This window comes from Lepidochelys kempii, chromosome 6, assembly GCF_965140265.1.
Source record: "Lepidochelys kempii isolate rLepKem1 chromosome 6, rLepKem1.hap2, whole genome shotgun sequence".
Taxonomy (NCBI): Eukaryota; Metazoa; Chordata; order Testudines; family Cheloniidae; genus Lepidochelys; species Lepidochelys kempii.
The window spans coordinates 120,968,189-120,992,662 of NC_133261.1; the positions used below are offsets into that span (position 1 = coordinate 120,968,189).

The window sequence follows — 24,474 nt, forward strand, 5'->3', positions numbered from 1 at the left end:
TTCCAAATAATTTTTCTTGCCCTCTCTGTACCTTTTCCAATACTAATAGATTTTTTTGAGATGGGGCAACCAGATCTGCAAGCAGTAATCAAGATGTGGGCATACCATGGATTTATGTAGTGGCATTATGATGATGTTTTCTATCTGATTATCTATCCTTTTTCTAATGGTTCCTAATGTTCTGTTAGCTTTTTTCACTGCTGCTGCATATTAAGCAAATGTTTTCAGAGAACTATCCACACTGACTCCAAGATCTCTTTCTTGAGTGGTAACAACTAATTTAGACCCCATCCTTTTGTATGTACAGTTGGGATTATGTTTTCCAATGTGCCTTACTTTTCATTTATCAACACTGAATTTCCATCTGTCATTTTATTGCCCAGTCACCATCAGTGGCATGTGAGCCACTGCCTTGGGGAGGCTAGCCCCCAGCTCTGCCTTTCTGCTTGCGGCCCTGCCCCTTCAGAGCCCCCACTGCTGCTGCCGGGCCCAGCCTCCGGATCGCCAGGAGGGAGGAAGGGCAAGAGATGTGGCCCTAGAGCCAGCCCCAGCACATGGGAAGAGCCGGCTCACAGACCAGGAAGCAGGAAGGGAACTGGGGGAGGAGCATAAGCGGGGCCACTCCTGGCTGTTGAGGGAGGCACAGCCTCCCCCAAACTATGATACCCACCGCCCATGCCAGTCACCCAATTTTGTGAGATCCCTTTGTAACTCTTTGAAATCTGCTTTGGACTTAACTACCTTGAGTAATTTTGCCAACTCATTGTTGAATCACCACCCTTTTTCCAGTGCCTAGCCTGAAGAAGCAGTCAAGAACTGGCAATGGGGAAGGCAGGTTGCAGGGGGAGTGGGTATCAACTGAGGGACAAATCACAATTCTCAGTAGATAGGTAGGTAGGCAGGCCACAGGCAGCAAACAGATTCACTTCCTTGCCTCAACACAGCATCTCCCAGCACCTTCCCTTAATTCCCCCAAAATCTCTAGACATCAAGGTTTAAAACATTAAAGAGTTAGATTTGGTCTAACCTATATTATAAAAACCTACATTGGCAAGTACGCAAGCTAAACTCTTGGATGTAGAGCCTTCTTTGCTGGTCATTATCTAGCCAAAACTATTAATAGCATACATAGTCTAATGGCTAAATCTTCTAAAAGCACTACTTCCTAACCGAAGTTTTAAAAAAATATTTTCGCTATACAATTACAACAACCTAGCTTAGCAGGCTGGCATGCTCCTTTTTGTTAAGGGCATTTAATTGAATTCTTCTCGGTCCGTGAATAACGGCAGATATTTGAGGATTGGTGAACGTAAGCCATAGAACAAACAATACTGCAACCACGAGCATTTAAAATATGGTGTCACCATATTGATGGTTGAGCCCAATTCCATAGAATTTACACTGACCTCAGTAAGGAGAGTTGCTCAGACATGGTCTGTAGAATTTGGCCAGTTACGGGTTTTGAGAGGTGGGGGGTGTAATTTTAATAGCAACATCTAAAAAAAGTTTCAAATCAACAAGCAAAGAGTTAAAACCAGGAATCCTACATTACTCCTAGCTAAAAATTAGTAAAAAAATTTATGAGTATGACTAGCAAAGCAGATGGCTATTCTGCAAAGATTTCAAAGGCAAGCCAGTCTTATTACTTTCTATTCTGAAGCATAATATAAGCTCATATAATGGGCCTGAAAATCTTAAAGGTAAAGACACAGAAGCCAATTTGTATAGGAGAATTATTTACTTCCTTATTCATCTCACATTGGTTGCTTTAGAAGTTGACCTGCCTTTAGACAGCTGCTGAAATACAACAAGAAGCCTATTGTATTTTCCAAAATGTTTAATTCTATTTAGGCAAAACTCCACAGATTTCCTGAAATCCAGCCTTGACAGAGTGAGATAATCTCTATTTTTAACAATGCTAATAATTAATCTCATAACAAAAGGAAAAACAATCTGATAGTTTATTATGGGATTTAAAATTAACCTTTGAGACAAGTCTTAAAGCCATGTGAAGCAACCATTGGTCTGGGAAAGCAGCATTGTTTATGGTAAATATATCCATTACTGGTGTTTAAATCAGCATCATCAAAATCTCTCACACTTTCGATTGAGGACATTACCAACTTTGAGCCTTCTCTTGATAATTAGTGTTTCTTTTAATGCAGATAGCTATTGTTGCTAGAAAGAATTCTTGCCATTGAAGAATATTCAAGCAAGATTCTCCTGTGAGGTAGAATGGCTGGAGGACGTATGCAGGCATGATTCACTGGCCCAACCCCAACCCCTTCCATTCTGGGGCATAAGGAGTTCTTGCTGAAGCAGACCTAAACAGTCAACTAGGTAAATGGACAATCTGCAAGAGCCCCAATTCATGTGCCCAGCCCTTATCCACAAGGGAAATGCCTGGATTCTCCTGCATCAGGGCCACCCATGACAGTAGAATCAGGAACAAGATTTAACCCAAATGGATTAAAAAACAAAAACAGAATTAGAATCACATGACTTTACAAAGCAACCAAAAAGTGTATGGATGTCACAAAACAATCTGACAGACAGTCAATGTACTTTATAATGAAGTTTATGTTATCAGCTGGGATACAGTCAAGATTTTCTTTCCTATTTCCTAATAAGGGAAAAATTGATTTATTGTGCTGCCTTACCAATAAAATAAAAAAAGGTCAATGAATATTTCTCCTACAGGTTAGCACTTTCCTTATTCTCAAGTCCATTAATTAGCCAATAGAAATTAAAAAAACAAAATTGTAAATCATTATCCTGCGATATTTTATACACATGGACTTAGTGCTTAATGTAGATATTACTGGCTAAGACAGCTACAAATTAAGTTAAAAACTTACTGGTAAGTATTGGTGTAGCACAAACATCACTTTTTCTACCCCATCATTTCTAGCCTCTGCTTCTGAGCAGTCATCATAATGCTCATTGACACTTAGAGACTGGGAGTGGCACAGAGATGACCCCTGAAAGCACAGAGCTTCAAAACGAAGCTGATTGCCAATGCTCCACCACCTCCCCCCAAAACACTGCTTTTGCCATCTGCAGTTGATGCTGAAACAACCCAACCTCTTCTGCCCATACCCTCTTTTAGGGGGCCGGTGGAAAAAAATCAATACGCCATCTAGAAAAACCTAAATTAGGTATTATGAATTATGGATGTTCCATCTCAGTTCTCTTTTTACTGTAAAAAGATGTTTGTTTGTTTGTTTTAAAGTGCTTGCACAGTTACAATTATTTCCAATTACTCATCCCCATCAGGTCAAATAAGGGACATTTTGGCTGGGGAGGTGCAGAAGCTCTCTGTATCTCTGTCGTCTTTTACATTTTGAGAGAGCTGCATGCCTTTGCATTGTGTCGTTTCCTTCGTTAATGAAGTTAATGTGACCCACAGGGAAAACAGGGAAAAAGTCACAGGCATTAGTTCTTTACATCCAGTAAACATTCACTAGATAGTAATTTTGGCATGAACACAAGTCACTACACAATGGTTACTACAAAAAAGGCTTTGAAAAAGTAGAAATGCCCATAGGGCACATGAATAGTAGTCACTTTTTCCCACTTGACTATACTTCATGCTTTAAAAAGCAGTAATTATTAACAACTATGTGTATGGTAGTAATGCCTAGAGGCCCTACTCAAAGATCAGGACCATACTGTGCTAAGTACAGTACACACACATCCTAAAAGGACAGTCCCTGTCAAAAAGAGCTCAGAACTAAGTTTAAAAAAAAATAGTTTAAGAAGCAATATGGAAGGGAAAAGAGTAGATAGCATACAAAAAGGGTCCGGCTCACATTGTTGTACTTGCAGCAGTGTTCTTTCTAAGGCCTATTCCTGCTCTTTGTGAGGCACATGTATGTCCCATTGATTTCAATGAGTGTTGTGCCCAGCTGACCCAAAGCAGAATTTACCCCATTCATTTTTTCTTGGTGTTAATGACAATTAAGTGTCTACAATATGCTAAAAATTGTCAAACTGATTTTTCGTGGGGAATTACCATTTTTTTAAATGGTTGCATTCTAAACCACTTCAAAGTGTGGGGGGGAGGGTGGAAATATTGGCAGGTCAGTACCACAACGTTTATGTTTGTTGCTATATCACCAGCGTTCTCCCTGTTCTTTCTGTTTAAAAAAATAAAGGAAAATAGACTAAGCATAATAGGGTTCTTGTGAAGGGGAAATTAATCTTTCAAATAAGGTTATAGATCACATCTAATGAGAGAAGACACTGTAAAAGACGTGCTCAAGTTGAACTCCAAAGAAACAACCATTGGGGAAACAGCAACAAAAATGTCCCAGGGGCTGCAGAGATAGACACTGCTCCATGTTTTATATACTTTGTTCTATTAACCACATTTTTATTTTACAAACAGAAAAGGAGTACTTGTGGCACCTTAGAGACTAACCAATTTATTTGAGCATAAGCTTTCGTGAGCTACAGCTCACTTCATCGGATTCATAAAAGTGGAAAAATTGGTTAGTCTCTAAGGTGCCACAAGTTCTCCTTTTCTTTTTGCGAATACAGACTAACACGGATGCTACTCTGAAACCTATTTTTATTTTAGGTCTTACGGCTTATTTATTTATTTATTTACTTTTAAATTTACCAGGCATCCAGAGCAAGGTGAAGCTGAACTTCAATCCACTATTGACCTCTACCAACCTCAATGGAAGGTCAATTTCTGCTTCCACCTATACCAGCTTCCTAATCTGTGTGCTGTATCAGCAGTCAACAGCAATTGTCATGTATTATATAGGGGCCAGTCGGCCATGCAGTGCTATAGCATGGTACTGATTTGCACTTGGTTCACATTTGGTAATTTAACATCAACCATGAGAGCTAGAAATATAAATAGAATCTTAAAACTCTGTAGAAAACTTGATGGTGCACATACTCCTACCCACTCAGCCAAGCTTTCCATTCATCTGAGGCGAATGGATGTTTCAAGCCATGGTAATAGCAATAATGAGATGGAAGCCTATGGCAAATGCTGCAAAATATTCTCTTCTGTTTCATAAGCACAAAATAGATTCTCCCAGCATCATTTCAACAATCTGTCTAAGTTGCTAGAACCTCCCACAGACACACACACTCTACCTACCTCTCCCAAAGGCTTTGGCCTGCCTGGCTATATCTGAAGTTTCCCAGACAAACACATTAACTCTCCAGTTTCTACCTTCTGATGCCAACAACAACATGCTACTTATAGCTGAAAAGGTGGGGAATGCAACTCTCTGAAGCTAACACCAACAAAGTTTAGAGGAATGCTTACTCTTCTTTGCTGAAGAGTTAAAAGGGAGCAAGATCACCTTCATGTTTTCTTTTAAACCTAAATCATTGCCTTCCCTGAAAGTACCCAGCCCCTTCAGTCCACCTCCAAAAAGCAAACAAACAATTTAAGAGCGACTCCTCTGAACACTTCTATTTTTGTCTATGCAGACTCCATCACCTTTCCATAAATCTTGAGTAACTCTAAAAAAGTGGAAAATGAACTCCAATACAAACAAATTCCTCCCTCAAAGGGCAAGTCTCTGCTTCAGCAAATCCAAGGAGAAAGAGTTCAGCGTCTGCTCCTAAACCTTCCTCTCCCGCGTAGCAACATAAAATGCTGCCACAGTGGTATGTAAGGTCATCTGCTTCAAAGCAGCTTCCAACTACTGTACTCACAGAAGCAAAATGATGAAAGACACCATATGGCTGCTGTCATGGTAAACAAAGCTAACAGAGGCATATAATAAGAATTCGAATTTTTCTTCTTTGTTTAATCTTTTCTTTTGCAGCACCACCAATGCCCTGTGTGCATTTCCTTTCCAGCAATAGAACACCACTTCCTCTATGCATCATAGTTTTTCTTTTGCAGATAAATGTTTATTACTTAAATATGTCCCCCAACTGGACAAATATGATTAAAAATGTAAGGAGAAAGTAATTAGATAAACATCAGATACCATGATAAACCCTATTAAAGAAATGCAGCTTTGATATTCTATTAGGCAGTCGGAAGATAAAAGCCTGTGGTCTCATGAGCACAGCACATCAAAAATGTAAGCATTAAGACTTACCAATTTCTTCTACTTCTTCCAGGAAATCATTATATTCCGTTAGACTGGGAAAGTCATCTTCTCTTTTATTGTATCTGAGAGAGACGAGAAACTAGTGTTTGCATAATGCACCGAGATGGCAGTTGAATTCAACACTGGGCTCACTTCATACATGGTATATATGGCCAAGGATTATTATGGTCAGAATACTATATGGCTCCTTTAAAGTGAAATAGGACTGCCCATCCCCCAGTGAAGAGACCACCACTGTCTGAACCAGTGCTACACCTGAGTCTTTATCACGTTTCTGGAGCTGCAAAGAAGTGGAGGCATAGGCTAGCGTGTACCAATTCCAAATCAGCTCCTCAGACACTACTTAAAAAAAAAAGAGCAGACTTACTAGGAGTACTCTCAGCTAGAAAATAACCACCTCAGCTCCTTGTGGAAATGGCTAAAGAGTATGCAGTTTGGCTTTGTGTCCAGCTCTGGTGCAGCCATTAAGTGCCACCGTATTTGAGCCCAGGCACCCACACCTCTCAAAGCTCGCATGTGGGATGCAACAATGACACAAAATGAGGGACAGACAAACAAACATAAAATGTTGTGGGATTCATCTCTTCAGCATCAGTAACTCTTTCACACAATCCTTTATTTCTGACCAAAACAGTTTTCAGCAGTAAAGGTGAGAGAACAACAATTTTACTCCTGAGGGAATTCTGCACACACAAAAAAAACCCCACACCCTAAAAATTCTGTGCACAATATAATAAAGTAACAATATAATCATGCCATTTTCAATTATTTTTGGTAACTTTATTTCAAAATACCTGTCAGCAAGTATGTCTGTAATAATAAAACAAAAAAAAAAGATTCAGGAAATGTTGGTAGACTCTTTACCAACACTTGTATGTCAAACACAGAAGACTTTATGGATATGTCTACACAGCAAAGAAAAACTCAGGGCTGGCCAGTGCCAGCCAACATGGGCTGGAAAGGGTCAGGCTGTAGGGCCTGTTTAATTTCTGTGCAGACTTCTGGGCTCAGACTAGAGCTGGAGCTCCAGGACCCTCCCACCTTACAGGGTTCAGCCCCAGTCTTCATATGTGGGACCCTCACATCTTCAAACTCCATGGTTCAAAACCTAGGTCCAGATGCAACAATAACAAGGCTCCTGTTCCTTGATCCACTCACTGATTCACCTCAAAAAGGACAAAGCAACTATTGTCCTCGCACTCTAGAGCCAATTCAGTTTGGAAGGTAAACCCTTTTCAAGGAGGCAAGCACAACAACCCCACATTACACAGAGTGGACCTGGTTAGGAAAGCAAAGACACCTCAAGGTCATGATGAGCCTCTGCTCCTAATGAGGTCAACCAGTTACATGGCTTGCAGAGCAAATCAATTCCTTTTTTAAAATTAGGCACTTAAATCTTCAAACAAAACAAAATTAAGACATCTGAATCTTTAGATCCACACACACATACTCCCATTGGCAAAAATAAATCCTTTTTTGAAGATGGAAATAATTTAAGTCCATTTGAATTTAGTTTTCTGAACTACAATACTCACACTTTCAATACTTTCTTCCGAATTTCCACCTCCTTGTCGATGGCAGGGTCTTCAAAGAGCTGCACTCTGAAGTTGCTTTTCCGCAGCGGGGTATCACACTCCTGACAGTTTCCGGCCCCCCGGACAAACAGCAGCTCCACACAACTCTCGCATCTGACAGAGAGAAAAATGAGTTAAATGAAAGAGTGATGCTTAACAGTAACTGCAAGGTAAGTCTTTCCCCTGTTTATTATTTGCACATTATTTTTAATTTTGTGTGAATGAGAGTGACAGCAAGGAAACACTGTGCTCATGAAAGGTGCCAGGTTAACATCACTAGAAACAAACGTCCTCTATTCAAAGTACCCAAGAGCATCATCAATGGCAATGCAAGTTTCCCTACATTGGCCTGGTCTAAGGAAGCCCCCTCCAGGCTTTATTCTCCCTGTTTAAACTGCTTGGCCTCTTTGCTGAGAACACCAGGTAGCCTGCGTTCTCACTGCAAAGTGGGGGAGTGGATGACGTGGATGGAAAAGAAGGGGAGCTGGCGGAAGCCTCCTGGGTAATTGTGGAATGAACATAGGGTTACCTGCACTGTAAACTTTTATCTGCCAGGTAGTCCCAGACATCTAATGATGAAGTTGTAGGCTGCTTAAACTCATAACAAAATGTCTGCTGTCCTCCTTTCTGTATAGCTGGACAATAAGGGTATCACAATCTGGCCCTAGCCCTCCCAGCAATTATAAATAGTACTGTAACAGTTCTGTCACTCTGGACCTGAGCTAGATTCAAACCAGGCTCAACCACATTCAAGAGATTCTATGTCCCATTATTACCAATGCCCAGTGTTAGAGTCCCCTTATTTTTTCTGCTCATAAATTCAGAGCACTGCACATAAATAGATTGTACACAGAAACAGCATACCCCGCCTCACCCCCCAAAATGCTGATTCCTACCACATTAACGAGCATCTTCGTTTTTAACTGTCACTTGCTAAATGTCAACTGACATTTAACAACAAAAGAAGAACACCCAGAGGACACTGAAACCAATACAAAACTCAAGATGTATTTGGGTACTCGTACCATGCAAAATACTAGCACAGGACAACACCTGTTGCAGTCATGTCCTATTGTTGAGGGGGTGAGAGAGAGAGCGCGCTATTTATATCTTCGGTACATTAAAGCCATGAAACAGTTCTATACTAATGGCCAAGATTCACTGTCTCTTCCTAATCTCAGGATGCCAGGCAAATTATTAGAGAGTTCAGAGAAACACTGAGACGGCTGTGAAGGAACTTGAAACAAAACTTCCATCCCGCTGAGCAGACCGGTTCCATTACTTATTGAGGCAGAGCAGGCTAGAGTGACCTAATTTTATTCTGCCTTCATTTAAGATTGGAAATTGCAGAACAGTGCAACTGTAATTAGTTGCTCTGATGTTACTTTGCCATTCTGCTTGAATGCTATCTTAAACACTGGCCAACTCCATTCCATTAACCAATCTTCCTCTTATTTATATTTCTCTCTCACACGCACACACACACTTACTACTTCTACTTCAGAAGCACAAACATTTAAATACAATTTATCAAAGAAGGAGGGGAAGGAAAAAAAAAAAACTTTTTAGCACATTTGACCAGAAAAGTGATGCACTACAAGGATGTCAGCTCAAAAATTAAGCTTCTGTTCAAACTGTTTTGCCTACTATCATTTACAAGCAACACCCATAACTGAAATAATAGAAAGACAGTGGGAAGGAAACATTTCCTTTCTACCACTATGTTTACTCTGTGCATGTGACAACCCTACGTGTATAGACAGTTTCATTGTTCCCTTGGTTTAGGCAGTCAATTTTGTTTGTGTGGGTCTCTTGCTATATCACCTGGTGCAGAAGAGGGATGGGGGTAGGGGACAGATTTTAATTTTTAAATTAGGGAAACAAGGCTGTAAAGCTACAAAGATTTGCAGGTTGACCCAGGCGCTAATGTTTTTATTATAGTATTGTCTAGGGACCAACTGCAAACAGGACCCTACTGTGCCAGGCACTGTGCAAACACAGTAGTACCTGAAGCAACGTAACATTCTCCCTCCCTCCCTCCAAATTGACTAGATATCAAGTTCAAACTAGACCCGACTCTGAAAGCATCCCTACCTGAGAAAGCACTGAAGCAAGCGCTCTAGTGTTTTCCCAAATTGGGGCCAGTGTCTCTTGAAGGCTAGAAAATATCTGTCTATACCAAAAAGGTGCCAGGACACCTCTAGCTGGGAATTCCATTTCACGTGCTCAAGTTCCCATTTTCCTCACACACCAAATCCTGCCTTCCATTACTTATATGCAACCCCTTTTGAATTCAATAGGGGTTACCTGGGACTTTTTAAAGGGCAGAATTTGGCACAGAGCAGGCAAAAATCTCTTGCCCAACAGCAGTATCCTCACTATCCCAGAGAACGATTACATAGAGTTGAAACTCCACATTTCCTTGCTGATCGGCCATACCTGCCTTCAAGCAAAGGGAGGTCTGGCCACCTTCTCAACGACTGATCACAGACACGTTTGATCTCAAGAATATTCTTGTTTTATTAAAAGAAAAGAAATAATCTCCTGAGATCCCATCTGACTGGTTCTCTTTGATCTCTTTGTGTACCACTAAACCCAAAGAACACACTTATAAGACAAGGGCAGGCTGCAGGAAAGAGGGGATTAATTACATTTGGAAAGTGCATACAGGCCCTGATCCTGATTAGGGCCCTGCTGTGCTAGGTGTTGAACAAACAAGAAAAGAAAAATATGGTTCCTGACCCAAAAAGTTTATGAATCTCAATCCTGAAACATGCAGGCGAACTGCTGCATCCACATGGAGTCCCAGTGGGGTTCTCTACAGGCACAGCAGTCAGACCACGTGATGCATGTAGCGTGACCACCTTTTCAAAAGGCAAAAGCAGGACACATGTAGGAGATGCCGCCCCTCTCTGTGACCCCACCCCCCACTCCTCCTCTTCCCCCAAGACCCCACCCCTGGCCAGGCTGGAAGCCAGTCCAGGTTAAGAGCCACCCAAGGAGCCTTTTGTGCTGCTGTGGGGAGTCCCGGACCCTCCGCCTGCCGTGGGCAGGGGGCCGAGGGGCCCTAGAGCAGCCCCAGTCCCATGTCTCCACCCCCAAGGCAGGTGGAAGGTCCAGGGCTCTCCAGAGCAACTCGGACTCCCTGGGCAGCTCTTACTACTGCCTGGCTCCTGCTTCTGGCTTGGCCAGGGGGAGAAAGACCAGGAGATGGGGCCTCATGGCGAGTGGAAAAGGCCAACCTCAGCAAGAGGCTGGGGCCACCCCTGAGCCTCACGCAAGCATGGAGCAGCGCCACAGGAAATCCAGGACAAATGCTGTCCCAGAGTCATTCAGCCCAGGACTGGGACTTGAACTCTGCATTTCAGGACTGTCCCACCCAATTTGGGATGGGTGGTCACCTTATTTGCACATGGTAGGATCATGGCCTACGATGACATCACAGAGCTGTCCCAAGGAGGGTCACCCATAGGCTATGTAGATTCAGACAGACAATGTATCATGCATCTATTTAGCAGGAATAGTAATACCAGATAGTGTAGCATTCCCTTACCTGCCCACCTTTGGACAATTCCATTTAGGAACTGGCAAGCCACTTAGCCTTTGCATATCAGTTACTCTACTTAATCAGGACAGGCATTTTTGGCCCCAATTCAGCAAAGCCCTTAAGCATATGCTTAACTCCAACTGAAGTCAGTGCTTAAGGGCTTTGCTGAATTGGGTCCTTTGTCAGGATTTCAGGGAACTAATATAGCCTAATAATAACAAAGGTTATGGATTGCTGCTTAAATCAGGACTGTACATTTGTTCAGACCTGGATCCTGCTCCCATACAAGTCAATGACATAATTCCTAATGATCTCAGTGGGAACTGGACCCTGAATAACGATGCATTCGACAGTGACACGTGATGCTTAACCAAGTCAAAAAAAGATGGGAAATTGTGAACTCCAGTCTTAATACAGAATGTGTCAAAGAAAACTACGTATCATTTGTATTCAAAATACTTTATTTAATTTTACATTTGTGTGTGTCCTAAAAAACACTTTCTTAATTGGGAGGAGTCATCCACCAGGGTATCTGGGTGGATAGGCAGTGGGGAAAGGAGTTACTAATTTCATCTAAAAATAGTCACACAAACGTCTAGAAGAGACTGGACTCTTTACAGTAGAATAAGATCAGCAAGACCCAATTATCATTACAAAGGTCAACCAACATTTGTAGAATACTGGCAAGATGTTCTAACAACTTTTTATCCCCCTTCAGAAGTGCCAAATGTTAAATGAACATCTCATGCTTATATAAGGGCCTGCTCTATGATTATGCTGAGAAGCGTGACAGACTGACAACATTCTGCAATATCATGAATGAACTGTATAGAATGAAGATAAAAGTTATGGAATTAGGGTTAATACCTTTGGGGTAAACTGTATTAAAATGCAACTGTGTATGTGTTATTGTGGCATTATATGTACCTTCCTTAGTAAGGAGGGGGGATACTAATGTACTTCCTCCTTATCAACCCTTTTCATGCCACTCCCCTGGAGAGGTATGCATATATTAGGGATGTAAATATCAGTTTAAAAAGTTACACAGTTAAATGATTTAAATTATATCATTTAACTGGTTAACCCGGCCCAGCAGGGCCTGGGACCTCTCCAGGGCTGGGGTCCCTCTGGCCAGATAGCTTGGTGTGGTGCAGCCGGGACCCCTCCTGCCCACGCGGCGCAGCCAGGGTTGGGATCCCTCCAGCCAGCACAGGGCCGCCAGGGTTAATGGTTACGGTCGGTTAACAGTAAGCCTAATGCTTACCAGTTGACCTTTTACATCCCTAGCATATATTAGTTCAAACTGGATTCTCCAGGGATCAGCAGACAAAGGACGGGTTTTTGGATAAACAGTCTGGTTTTAAACTGGCTCAGGACCTTCTTCCTGATCCAGCAAACAGAAGGACCCCTGGTCAATGGATGGCCCCAATCCGTAGGGTAAGTTGGAAGGACTGGGCCTACTGAGGCCTTATTCTGAGCTGAACTTGTAACCACAGGGAATCCCCCTTGCAGGGGGCATGAAGGACTGTTCCTGTCAGAATCCATGTTAGGGTTAGGGTGAACCCTGGTAAGCTTATTAGCTTACTGTAGATACTTTTATTGTTTTAATGTGTTTTTTCTGTAATGCTTTTTACTTTAAGAGTAAAGCAGGCTTCCTTAGACAGTGCTGTGTGGTACCTTATACCTGGAGCAAATAAACCTATTATCAGTCTCTGAAGAGAAAGCAAGCAGGTGTCCTTGGGCAACTTGTCTATGCTGGGGGTAACCGTGCAGGCAGGGAACGGTGCAGCCTGGAAATACCCTGGTCAGACGAGAAAGACAAGAATCTCCACCGTGAGAGGCAATGGCTGGGGAGCCGGAAGCCCGAGAGTGGGCACCCTTGCTGGACTACTGATGGGAAATACAGGAGAGTTGCCCTGAACTGCATCAGCAAGATGGCATATTTATGAGGAATGCAAACAACAAAATGGGAAAATGTATTTAGCATTGTGAATGCATTCACAACACTAAATTACTTTCTACACTTAACCTAAATATTTAGTTGGTAACGGACCACGTTAAAGAGATCTTTCTCTGTTGTGCTTTGGAAACATTTTTTAGAAGTTTAAAGTTTTGTGGGGAGAACATTAGATATTTCACAAAATAAGCTCCACTTCCTAGAGCTGGGCATTTATTTTGGACAAACCATCTTCTAAAAAACAAAAAAAACAAAAAACCCAACCTTTAAATAGTAAACACTTGGGTGTGATCCAGCATTTTGTGCATCTCCCTATGGACTGCACTCGGTGTGGGTGGAGGGAATAAAGAATCAGGCCCCGCTGATGCTATTGCTATGTTAAGACAAATGGAATTAGTTCACATTTTGATGGTACTGCATATTGTTTTAGTCTGGTTGGCTGCAGAGCAAACAAAACAGCAGCATAAAGGAAGGGCTATCTCTGCAAGCAGAAGTGCTAGAAATGCTTTTTAATGAAATCTTAGATTCTGCTGAGTACAGCAAGTCTGCAGAAGAAGCCTAGATCCACGGCCATTACTCATTCCTAACAACATTTTTATGGTATTTTTTGTTTTTGAAGCAGAGCAGTAGAGTTGTTTTATTCTCCTTCTTTGCAGAGTTGGGTTGTTTTTTGTTTTAAGTAGAGATGTACGTACTTAAAAAAAAAATCAAATATTTAACTACTTCTATCTGCATTTTTTCTGGCATTTTAACCAACATTCTTCTATAGTTTAAAGTAACCTGCATTTCATCTATGAATCATTCTGCCTAGGCACAGTTCAGATAAAATGAGAACAAATCTGAACATTATCCCAGACTCAAATCAAAACCAAAGTGCTTCAAAGTGGGGGGGGAAATAGAACAATTATTTTTCTTTTTTCATTTGCATTTGTCTCAACCTTTCTAGATTTCAGATGGAGCCAGAAGAAGCAGCTCCAAGAAACCAGCAGAAGAGAGATTTTGTTGTATATGTGAATAGGAAACATAAGAAATCTCATAAGAAAAGCTTGATCTAGTAAGATTTCTACCCTGATTTCCAAGCCGCAGATGCTTTACAGAAAGCGGACCACCCTTTTAGTGCAAATAAAAAGATTTCTAAACAGCTTTCAAAGTTGTATTTATTGCACAAGATTCACATGTGGTTAATAGCCACCCATGCTCCACAGCCGTGTCTGCTGCACACAAATACTGAGTAAAGCTGTGGCTGACTGGTTATTACAGATTTGTTTTCTGAGATTATGCATGGTACAAGGCATAGACAGGGCTGCTGGGCTACCAGGCACTGCCCAGTAGGCTGGTTCTTTCCATGGGCTGAAGTAGTGCTCAGTTCTGTGGTTCCGAAAGATTATGGGATTTGGGCCATCACATGAACATTTTACGGGTCACAGACCGAAAACGTTGGTGGCTGGGGGGCAGGGAGGTGGGGGGGAAGGGGAAGGCAGGCAAGCAGTTTTGCAAAAGGGCCTGGTGCTTCTGAGTAAGAGGAGCTGTGAGAGCAGCTGATGGGACAAAATGAAGGTGGAGTTGCTATGAGGCAGCTTCTCCCTCCTCCCATCCCTACAGCTCTTTGCTCTAGGGGTTGGGAAACACTGCTCCACGGGACTGCAGCACAGGTTGGAGAAAAACTAATGGTTTTTTTTTTTGTTGTTGATTTAAAAAAAATTTAGTTATTTGTTAAAAATAAACCCAATTAAAATTAAAATAAAATGTAATACTAAATATAAGGCCTTAATTTACTATAGCATCTTAAAACATTAAATAAAATAAATATGCTGAATTGATGAGTGTCTATCAAAAACTTGAGTTAAAAGGCTGCTTTTCTATATAAAGAAGAATCAGGGAAAGCCATCTAACTTTTGAGGTAAAGCTTTCTAAATATGGCATAATAGGGGCTGTACTACCAGGTGCAAGAGACCGGCGAAGTCATCACAGGCACTGGGACCCAGCCTCGGACTCCAAACAGAAATTCCTGAGAGTAAATTTACCCAGTACCTCTGGGTTAAAAAGGAACATATGCCAAATGGAAAAAGTGCAACAGAGATGCAAGGCCTGGTTGTCAGAATGAAGCAACATTATGAAAAACGCTCCTTAGAAGGCAATGATGTTGAAGATGATGTGGACACATCTGAACAATCTGGTTTACTAATTTTTGCACCATTCTTATGTACTGCCTACCGTGTCTTACTAGGTCAGTAAATGATAACTTAGATTCTTGTCATAAATTTGCATCTTGGGTGGATTACTTATGTATTTCAACATGTGTGTGTTACCAATTATATTTTGATGTTTGTTCATTGTGGTAGTATTTTATTGATTAATTTTTTTTTTAACTGTTCCTGCTGGATTTATGAAACGATTTTTATTGCTGAGTATAATCAAATATCCTAGGTGAAGGCTTCCTGTTTAAAAGTAAAGTTGTATTAGGCATTTATGAATTTTAAAATTTTTTAAAAGTTTTTTCCCCAAGCTATTGGTATGTTGTTAGAGATAAGGGTTTAAACAGATTTAGATAATCATTATGATTTATTAATTATTTTCCCTATAAAACTGGGTTTAGAATAAATTACATCATTTAATCAGTGGTACAAACAGCTACAGAAGTACGAATCTTCCATTTAGGATCTCAACTTTTTAAAATCAGTGCTCTGAGTAACACTCGCTGACCATGACATTTTCTTAACATTTTGCTTCAGGTTCCATCTTAGACATACGGGGTTATGAATGCCCACCCTTTGCAATGTCTACAACATCAGAATCATCTGCTGGCATCACCAGCAGTGCTGCAACTAAACAAAACATCAAACAGTAAATTACATGTATCAAAGAAAAAGAAAGACTTTCTTCATCATCCAATCAAACCATGGATGTGCTGGTAATGAGGACCAGCAAATTCCAGTGAGACTCCACAGATAAAAGTAGCTTGGATTGTTTATACAAACAAATTCTCCGTCGTGTCTTGTTCACAAGAAACATTTCATTGACATGGTTCAGTCATTATGACCAGGCTACACTCTATCCAGTAGATCAGACTTTGTTGGAAGGTTACTGGATACAGGGTACAAGAAAGCAATTGAACAGCATGCAAAAAACATTGACAGGAAATTTGTTAATCTGAATCTTGATAGGTGGAGCAATATACACAATGATCCAGTGGTATGTGCTTGTGTGACAACAGAAGATTCAGTTGTCTATCCTACAGAAGCAATTGATACAATAAGGAAATGCACATACAGCAGAATATTCAAAAGTAGCAGCAGTAAAAGCTATAACAAACTGAACAAAAATTCAAGTGTATAGCTTTGTCACAAACACTGCTGCAAATGTAGCAAAGATTAGAAGAAATCTAGAATAAGATAATGAAGGGAAATTTATAACGTATGGCTGCAGTGCTCAGCTGACGCATCTTTTATCAAAGAGACTTAAGTACAACTCTAGGAATAAAGAAAAACGTTGTTGAAGTAGCAAAATACTTCTGTAACAACTGCTTTGCTTCAGCTTCACTGAACATAGCAGGAGGATGCAAAACTAGTTCTCCCCCAACATGTACAATGAAATTCAGTGGTTAACTGTCTTCAGCTATTTATTAAGAACTTGCCTACTCTGACCATTTGTGAAGAAAATCGTGGCAAAATAGGTGGAACTATCACCCCCAAAGTAGTCAAAAAAATGTAGAAGATACGCTGAATATACTGAAACCTATTTCCATCGCCTTGGACAAACTTCAGAAAGATTTCTGTTGACGTTACAGGGACAAACCATCCCGATGTGTCGAAAGAATAGTAAATACGGCAGGCGACCAGCTTGGCTTAACGGTGAAATCCTAGCGGATCTTACACATAAAAAAGAAGCTTACAAGAAGTGGAAGGTTGGACATATGACCAGGGAAGAGTATAAAAATATTGCTCGGGCATGTAGGAATGAAATCAGGAGGGCCAAATCGCACCTGGAGCTGCAGCTAGCGAGAGATGTTAAGAGTAACAAGAAAGGTTTCTTCAGGTATGTTGGCAACAAGAAGAAAGCCAAGGAAAGTGTGGGCCCCTTAATGAATGAGGGAGGCAACCTAATGTGCTTTTTTTGCCTCTGTCTTCACTAACAAGGTCAGCTCCCAGACTGCTGCGCTGGGCATCACAACATGGGGAATAGATGGCCAGCCCTCTGTGGAGAAAGAGGTGGTTAGGGACTATTTAGAAAAGCTGGACGTGCACAAGTCCATGGGGCCGGACGAGTTGCATCCGAGAGTGCTAAAGGAACCGGCGGCTGTGATTGCAGAGCCATTGGCCATTATCTTTGAAAACTCGTGGCGAATGGGGGAAGTCCCAGATAACTGGAAAAAGGCTAATGTAGTGCCAATCTTTAAAAAAGGGAAGAAGGAGGATCCTGGGAACTACAGGCCAGTCAGCCTCACTTCAGTCCCCGGAAAAATCATGGAGCAGGTCCTCAAAGAATCAATCCTGAAGCACTTAGAGGAGAGGAAAGTGATCAGGAACAGTCAGCATGGATTCACCAAGGGAAAGTCATGCCTGACTAATCTATCGCCTTCTATGATGAGATTACTGGTTCTGTGGATGAAGGGAAAGCAGTGGGTGTATTGTTTCTTGACTTTAGCAAAGCTTTTGACACGGTCTCCCACAGTATTCTTGTCAGCAAGTTAAAGTAGTACGGACTGGATGAATGCACTATAAGATGGGTAGAAAGTTGGCTAGATTGTCAGGCTCAACGGGTAGTGATCAATGGCTCCATGTCTAGTTGGCAGCTGGTATCAAGTGGAGTGCCCCAGGGGTCGGTCCTGGGGCCGGTTTTGTTCAATATCTTCATAAATGATCTGGAGGATGGTGTGGATTGCACTCTCAGCAAATTTGCCGATGATACTAAACTGGGAGGAGTGGTAGATACGCTGGAGGGCAGGGATAGGATACAGAGGGACCTAGACAAATTGGAGGATTGGGCCAAAAGAAATCTGATGAGGTTCAATAAGGATAAGTGCAGGGTCCTGCACTTAGGACGGAAGAACCCAATGCACAGCTACAGACTAGGGACCGAATGGCTAGGCAGCAGCTCTGTGGAAAAGGACCTAGGGATGACAGTGGACGAGAAGTTGGATATGAGCCAGCAGTGTGCCCTTGTTGCCAAGAAGGCCAATGGCATTTTGGGATGTATAAGTAGGGGCATAGCAAGCAGATCGAGGGACGTGATCGTCCCCCTCTATTCGACATTGGTGAGGCCTCATCTGGAGTACTGTGTCCAGTTTTGGGCCCCACATTACAAGAAGGATGTGGATAAATTGGAAAGAGTACAGCGAAGGGCAACAAAAATGATTAGGGGTCTGGAACACATGACTTATGAGGAGAGGCTGAGAGAACTGGGATTGTTTCGTCTGCAGAAGAGAAGAATGAGGGAGGATTTCAACTACCTGAGAGGTGGTTCCAGAGAGGATGGTTCTAGACTATTCTCAGTGGTAGAAGAGGACAGGACAAGGACTAATGGTCTCAAGTTGCAGTGGGGGAGGTTTAGGTTGGATATTAGGAAAAACTTTTTCACTAGGAGGGTGGTGAAACACTGGAATGCGTTGCCTAGGGAGGCGGTGGAATCTCCTTCCTTAGAAGTTTTTAAGGTCAGGCTTGACAAAGCCCTGGCTGGGATGATTTTATTGGGGATTGGTCCTGCTTTTGAGCAGGGGGTTGGACTAGATGACCTCCTGAGGTCCCTTCCAACCCTGATATTCTATGATTCTATGACTCTATGATTCTGTTGAAATTTGGAAAGAACCTCAAGAGACATCGGAGAAAGAAATAACCAACAAAGTTAAATTACAGGCAGGAAAGTGGATAGATCAAGCACTTATTCCACCATATTTTCCTGTGAATATTCTCCACCCAAAGTACCAGGATAGATCCCTAACTACTGAAGAAGATGCTACTGCTATGAAATGGACATCTAATAAGCCCCCCATAAGTCATGCCAACCGTAATAAATTTCAGGCCTGGAGGTGAAACATTCAAGCAGTAGGCGTTTGCTGATGTTTGAAAAGAAAAGTCACACCACTTCCACCAGCTCAGTGGTGTGACTAGCTTAAGACCTGGAACCAGAGTTTGTTGAAGTACTAAACAAGCTTTTGACAGCAGCAGCCTCTTCTATAGATACAGAACGAATATTTTCTTCATTTGGACTAATTCATTCGAAATTGAGAAAAATCGATTAGGAGTTGAAAAAGCAGAAAACTTGTCTCTCTTCCAGTTTACGAATAAAAATTAGGAAGGAGGGGATGAGACCTACTAGTTTTAAAAGTCTGAAGGACAGCCTAAGTGACTTAGGTGAGTAGTTACTTAAGTTCCAATCACTTTCACTTAGGCATATTTGAAAATTTTCCCAGGCTGACCTAGGAAATGCACTGACTTCAATTCTCTGTTCCTTTAATAAGTCATTTAGTTGTAAAAATGAAACACGTTTTGATAAGAAAAGTTTATATATCCAAAACATTTAATGTTGTTTTGTTTAATAAAAAATTGTATATGCTGTTTTGTGCATTTAAATTCCAGTTTCCATTTCTAATGCAGCTTAACACAAATCAAGAGCAAAAAGTTAGTAATTAATATCTAATTCACGATTTTTAACATATTAAAAAATAAAATTAGTGAGAATCTGAAATATTAAGCTATATAATTGCTTACATAAACGTATATTGTTATAATGCACCCATCTAGGCAGCAAAAAGACGTACCAAATCTAATGTAAATACTCAATTTAGTTGTAAGTTAACATGTTTTAATGGTTATATCAACCAATGAGAATGTACCTTTCTTTACAAAATAAAAGTAGTAAAAACTGATTTAATTAATCAAGGTTTTTCATTTGGAGATTTAAATCAAAGCGATTGAAATCAGCAGTTTACATCTGTGATCTCAGTCACCCTGCTGCAAAAGAAGATGCACAGTTGCTCGCACACATGTACAGAGCGGAAAAAGAGGAAAGAAGGAGCACACTTTCTTTCTGTCCGTGTTCTACTGGGTCCTCAGGATGCATGGATTTTCCTGTTCTCATCTGGTGGAGGTATGTCCTTGCAACCAGTTAGTCAGGTGCTCAGGGACATTGTGCCAGGTAGTTAAAACATTTTAATTTGGCAGGTAAATGAACCAGTCATGCTACCGTTCACACTGGTAGTTCACATACAATCTTGGGAATAGAGTTCCTCAGGGCAATGGCAATGGCACGATTTTGGTTCCAGTCAATCAGAATCATAGTTCCACTTTAAACAAAATACAAAAAGCAGACAGAGTTACATACTTTATAAGCTACCATAAGCTGCCTGCAGGACTCCTCTTGCCAGCCCCCAGTGATGAACTCTGGGTGGCAGAATCTCACACAGAAAGCGACTCCTTTGCTAACCATTTCCATTTTCACAATTCTCGTGGGACTCCCAGACAGCCTAATCTTTATTCTGACTTTTAAAGAATTCAGTGTGTGGTACTTTTTCTGGATCTGTATTCTGTCAATTCTCATTGTCGTCTGCCAAATTTTGTGGCCAAATGAATAATCTAAAAAGATTTTTTAAAAAAAGATAGACACTTCTTCCTTTGTTTCATTATTTGCTTGGTCAGACTAATCCCTGCACTATTTCCCGAGAGAGAAGTGACCAAGTGAATCCAAATATCTGTAAGTACATGTCTGCTTAAAACCCTATTCTTCTAAAACTGCTTACATATTCAAATTGTTCAGTAAATACAGAGCAGCTCATCTCAGACATAAGACATAGCAGACGGGGCAGTGCTGAGAGCAACTCAGCCTGCTGAATGGTGATTTCAGTGAAATGATGTATTAATCGTAGCAAAAACATTTGCACCACTCATTAATGTGTCAGTGTTTCCATTATAAATGTATTTCCAATGGCTTGAACTCTGCCATAAGAATTTGCTGTGGGCTGGAACTTGGCTCATACTTTCTTAGCGTACACTTGAGCCATGTTATTTTTTAAGCAGCATTAGAAGAGTCTTTTGTGTTATTAACTTGAGTGGGGAGAGAAGGAGAGAAAATATTATTGTACATTGCAGATTTTAAAAATGTTCTTAATGAGAGGTTACTATCTAGCCAATTCGTCCCATAATCTAAAAATGAGGAATATCAGTGCAGTGGATGGTAGTGTCAACTGATTGTAAACATTTGAGAGTTTGACTCAACTGGTACCACAGAGTATCTAAATATGTGTTTGCTTGACAATTCCCAAGAAGTCATTACAGCATCAGGAAATAAGTGCTTTCACAATGACTGTGCATACCAGAATACAGTACATACAAAATTTACCCAATACACCGGAATAACTACTTCAAATCCATTACAGCCTACTGGGCAAATACAAGCAAATAACTCCTTTAGTACCCATTGCTAGTTTTGAATAAGATCCTGGCAAGATTTCAGGGTGTTCTATCAATTACAAGAAATCCATGACTCAAAAAAAAAAAAAAAAATCACCTGTCTGTGGCCCGTCAAGCTAATTTATCTCCCAGGACAGCTAACAAGAGTTAGTAGCTGTCCTCTTCATAAATGAACTTTTAAAAATACTGAAGAGCATTTTCAGTTACAAGAGTCTCTATATTTGTCCTGAACTCAGCTCCCTAACTCATTTAAACCATGGTCTGATTCAAATATTGTCCATTGGCTCACAAGAGCCAAGACAAACACGTTTATTGTTAACAATTTTAAGATTGTGTATGGAGCTTCTAATGCGACACTTAGGTTCCTCCCAACCGCAATTCCTGCATCGTGAGAAACTTCCATGCCATCCTGTGCATTATTTGTTCTTATGCTACTCCTGAAGGTTTTACAATTGTTTGCTTACTTATTTTGAGCATCCACTTGGCCATGCAAAAAACACACAAAATGCAAGAAACAGTCATAGACATTTAAAATTAGGGCTGTCAAGTGATTTAAAAAAAATGAATCGTGATTCATCACATTGTTACACAATAATAGAATACCATTTATTTAAATATTTTTGGATGTTTTCTACATTTTCAATTATATTGATTTCTGTTACAACACAGAATGCAAAGTGTACAGTGCTCACTTTACATTTGTTTGATTACAAGTATTTGCACTGTAAAAAAACAAAAATATTTTTCAGTTCACCTAATACAAGGACTGTAGTGCAATCTCTATCATGAAAGTTTAACTTACAAATGTAGAATTATGTACAAAAAAAATGCATTCAAAAATACAACTAAAATTTTAGAGCCTGCAAGTCCACTCAGTCCTACTTCTTGTTCACCCAATCACTCAGATAAACAAGTTTGTTTACATTTTCAGGAGATAATACTGTCCAGTTCTCCTTTACAATGTCATCTGACAGTGAGAACAGTGTTCTCGTGGCACAGTTGTAGCCAGAAATTTACGTGCCAGATGCACTAAAGATTCATATGTCCCTTCATGCTTCAACCACCATTCTAGGGGACATATGTCCATGCTGATATCGGGTTCTGATCGATAAGAATCCAAAGCAGTACGGATCGACACATGTTCATTTTCATTATCTGTGTCAGATACCACCAGCACAAGGTTGATTTTTCTTTTTTGGTGGTTCGGGTTCTGTAGTTTCTGCAGCGGAGTGTTGCTCTTTTAAGACTTCTGAAAACATGCTCTACACCTTGTCCCTCTCAGATTTTGGAAGGCACATCAGATTCTTAAACCTTGGGTCGAGTGCTGTAGTTATCTTTAGAAATCTCACACTGGTACCTTCTTTGCGTTTTGTCAAATCTGCAGTGAAAATGTTCTTAAAATGAACATATGCTGAGTCATCATCCGAGATTGCTATAACAGGAAATGCATGGCAGAATGGGGGTAAAACAGAGCAGGGGACATACAATTCTCCCCCCAGGAGTTCAGTCACAAATTGAATTAACACCTTTTTTTTTTTTTTTTTTTTAAACAAGTGTCATCAGCAGGGAAGCATGTCCTCTGGAATGATGGCTGAAGCATGAAGGGGCATACGAATGTTTAGCACAGAGGTGGGCAAACTACGGCCCGTGGGCCACATCTGGCCTGTGGGACCCTCCTGCCCGGCCCCTGAGCTCCTGGCCCAGGAGGCTAGCCCCTGGCCCCTCCCCCGCAGCCTCAGCTCACTGTGCCAACAGCGCCATGCTCTGGGCGGCGGGGTTGTGAGCTCCTGGGGCAGCGCAGTGCAACACCCAGCCTGACGCGCTGCTCTGGGCTGTGCAGCGGCGTGGCTGGGTCCAGCCAGGCGGTGCAGCAGCAGCTCCGCCAGCCACCGGTGCTCCAGACAGAGCGGTAAGGGGGCAGCGGGGCTGGATAGAGGGCAGGGGATGGGGGGGTTGAAGGGATCCCAGGGTCCATCAGGAAGGAGAGGGGGGATTGGATGTGGCGGCAGGGGGCAGTCAGAAGCAGAGGTTCCGGGGGCGGTCAGGAATGAGAAGAGGGGTTGGATGGGGCGGGCGGGGGGGTAAGCAGTGGATGGGCCAGGAGTCCCGGGGGCTATCAGGGGACAGGGGGAGTTGGATGGACCAGGAGTCCCGGGGGGGCTGTCGGGGGCGAGAAGCAGTGGGGGGTTTGGATAGGGGTCAGGGGCCAGGCCATGCCTGGCTGTTTAGGGAGGCACAGCCTCCCCTAACTGGCCCTCCATACAATTTTGGAAACCTGATGTGGCTCTCAGGCCAAAAAGTTTGCCCGCCTCTAGTTTAGCATATCTGGCATGCAAATGCCTTGCAATGATGGCTACAAAAGTGCTATGCAAATGCCTGTCCTCACTTTCAGATGACATTGTAAATAAGAAGAGGGCAGCATTATCTCCTGTAAATGTAAACAAACTTGTTTGTGTTAGCAATTGGCTGAACAAGAAGTAGAACTGAGTGGACTTGTAGGCTCTGAAGTTTTACATTGTTTTGTTTTTGAGTGAAGTTATGGAACAACAACAACAAAAATCTACATTTGTAAATTGCACTTTCACAACAAAGAGACTGTGATACAGTAGTTGTAGGAGGTGAACTGAAAAACACTTTTTTTCGTCATTTTTACAGTGCACATATATGTAATCAAAAATATATTGATTTCAATTACAACACAGAATACAATAAGTATAGAAAAACAGCCAAAAGATTTAATAAATTTCAATTGGTATTCTGTTTAACAGTGCAATTAAAACTGCGATTAAAAAATTAATCACGATTAATTAATTAATCATGAGTTAACTGCGATTAATCAACAGCCCTATCAAAAATAAATCAAAGGAAGTTATGGAGCTTACAACAGTCAAATATTCAA

General features: G+C 41.3%; 1 protein-coding gene across 7 annotated transcripts in view; it reads right to left on the minus strand.

The window, feature by feature from the left end:
• MNAT1 (MNAT1 component of CDK activating kinase) overlaps positions 1 to 24,474 on the minus strand; it is a 187,125-nt gene that overhangs the window by 123,502 nt on the left and 39,149 nt on the right. For all 7 annotated transcript variants that reach the window (XM_073349925.1, XM_073349924.1, XM_073349928.1 and 4 more), the window contains exons 2-3: positions 7,628 to 7,780; positions 6,081 to 6,154 (exon numbers count right to left, since the gene is read on the minus strand). In XM_073349925.1, the coding sequence (XP_073206026.1) occupies positions 6,081 to 6,154; positions 7,628 to 7,780 (227 nt within the window). The remainder of the gene's footprint in view (positions 1 to 6,080; positions 6,155 to 7,627; positions 7,781 to 24,474) is intronic.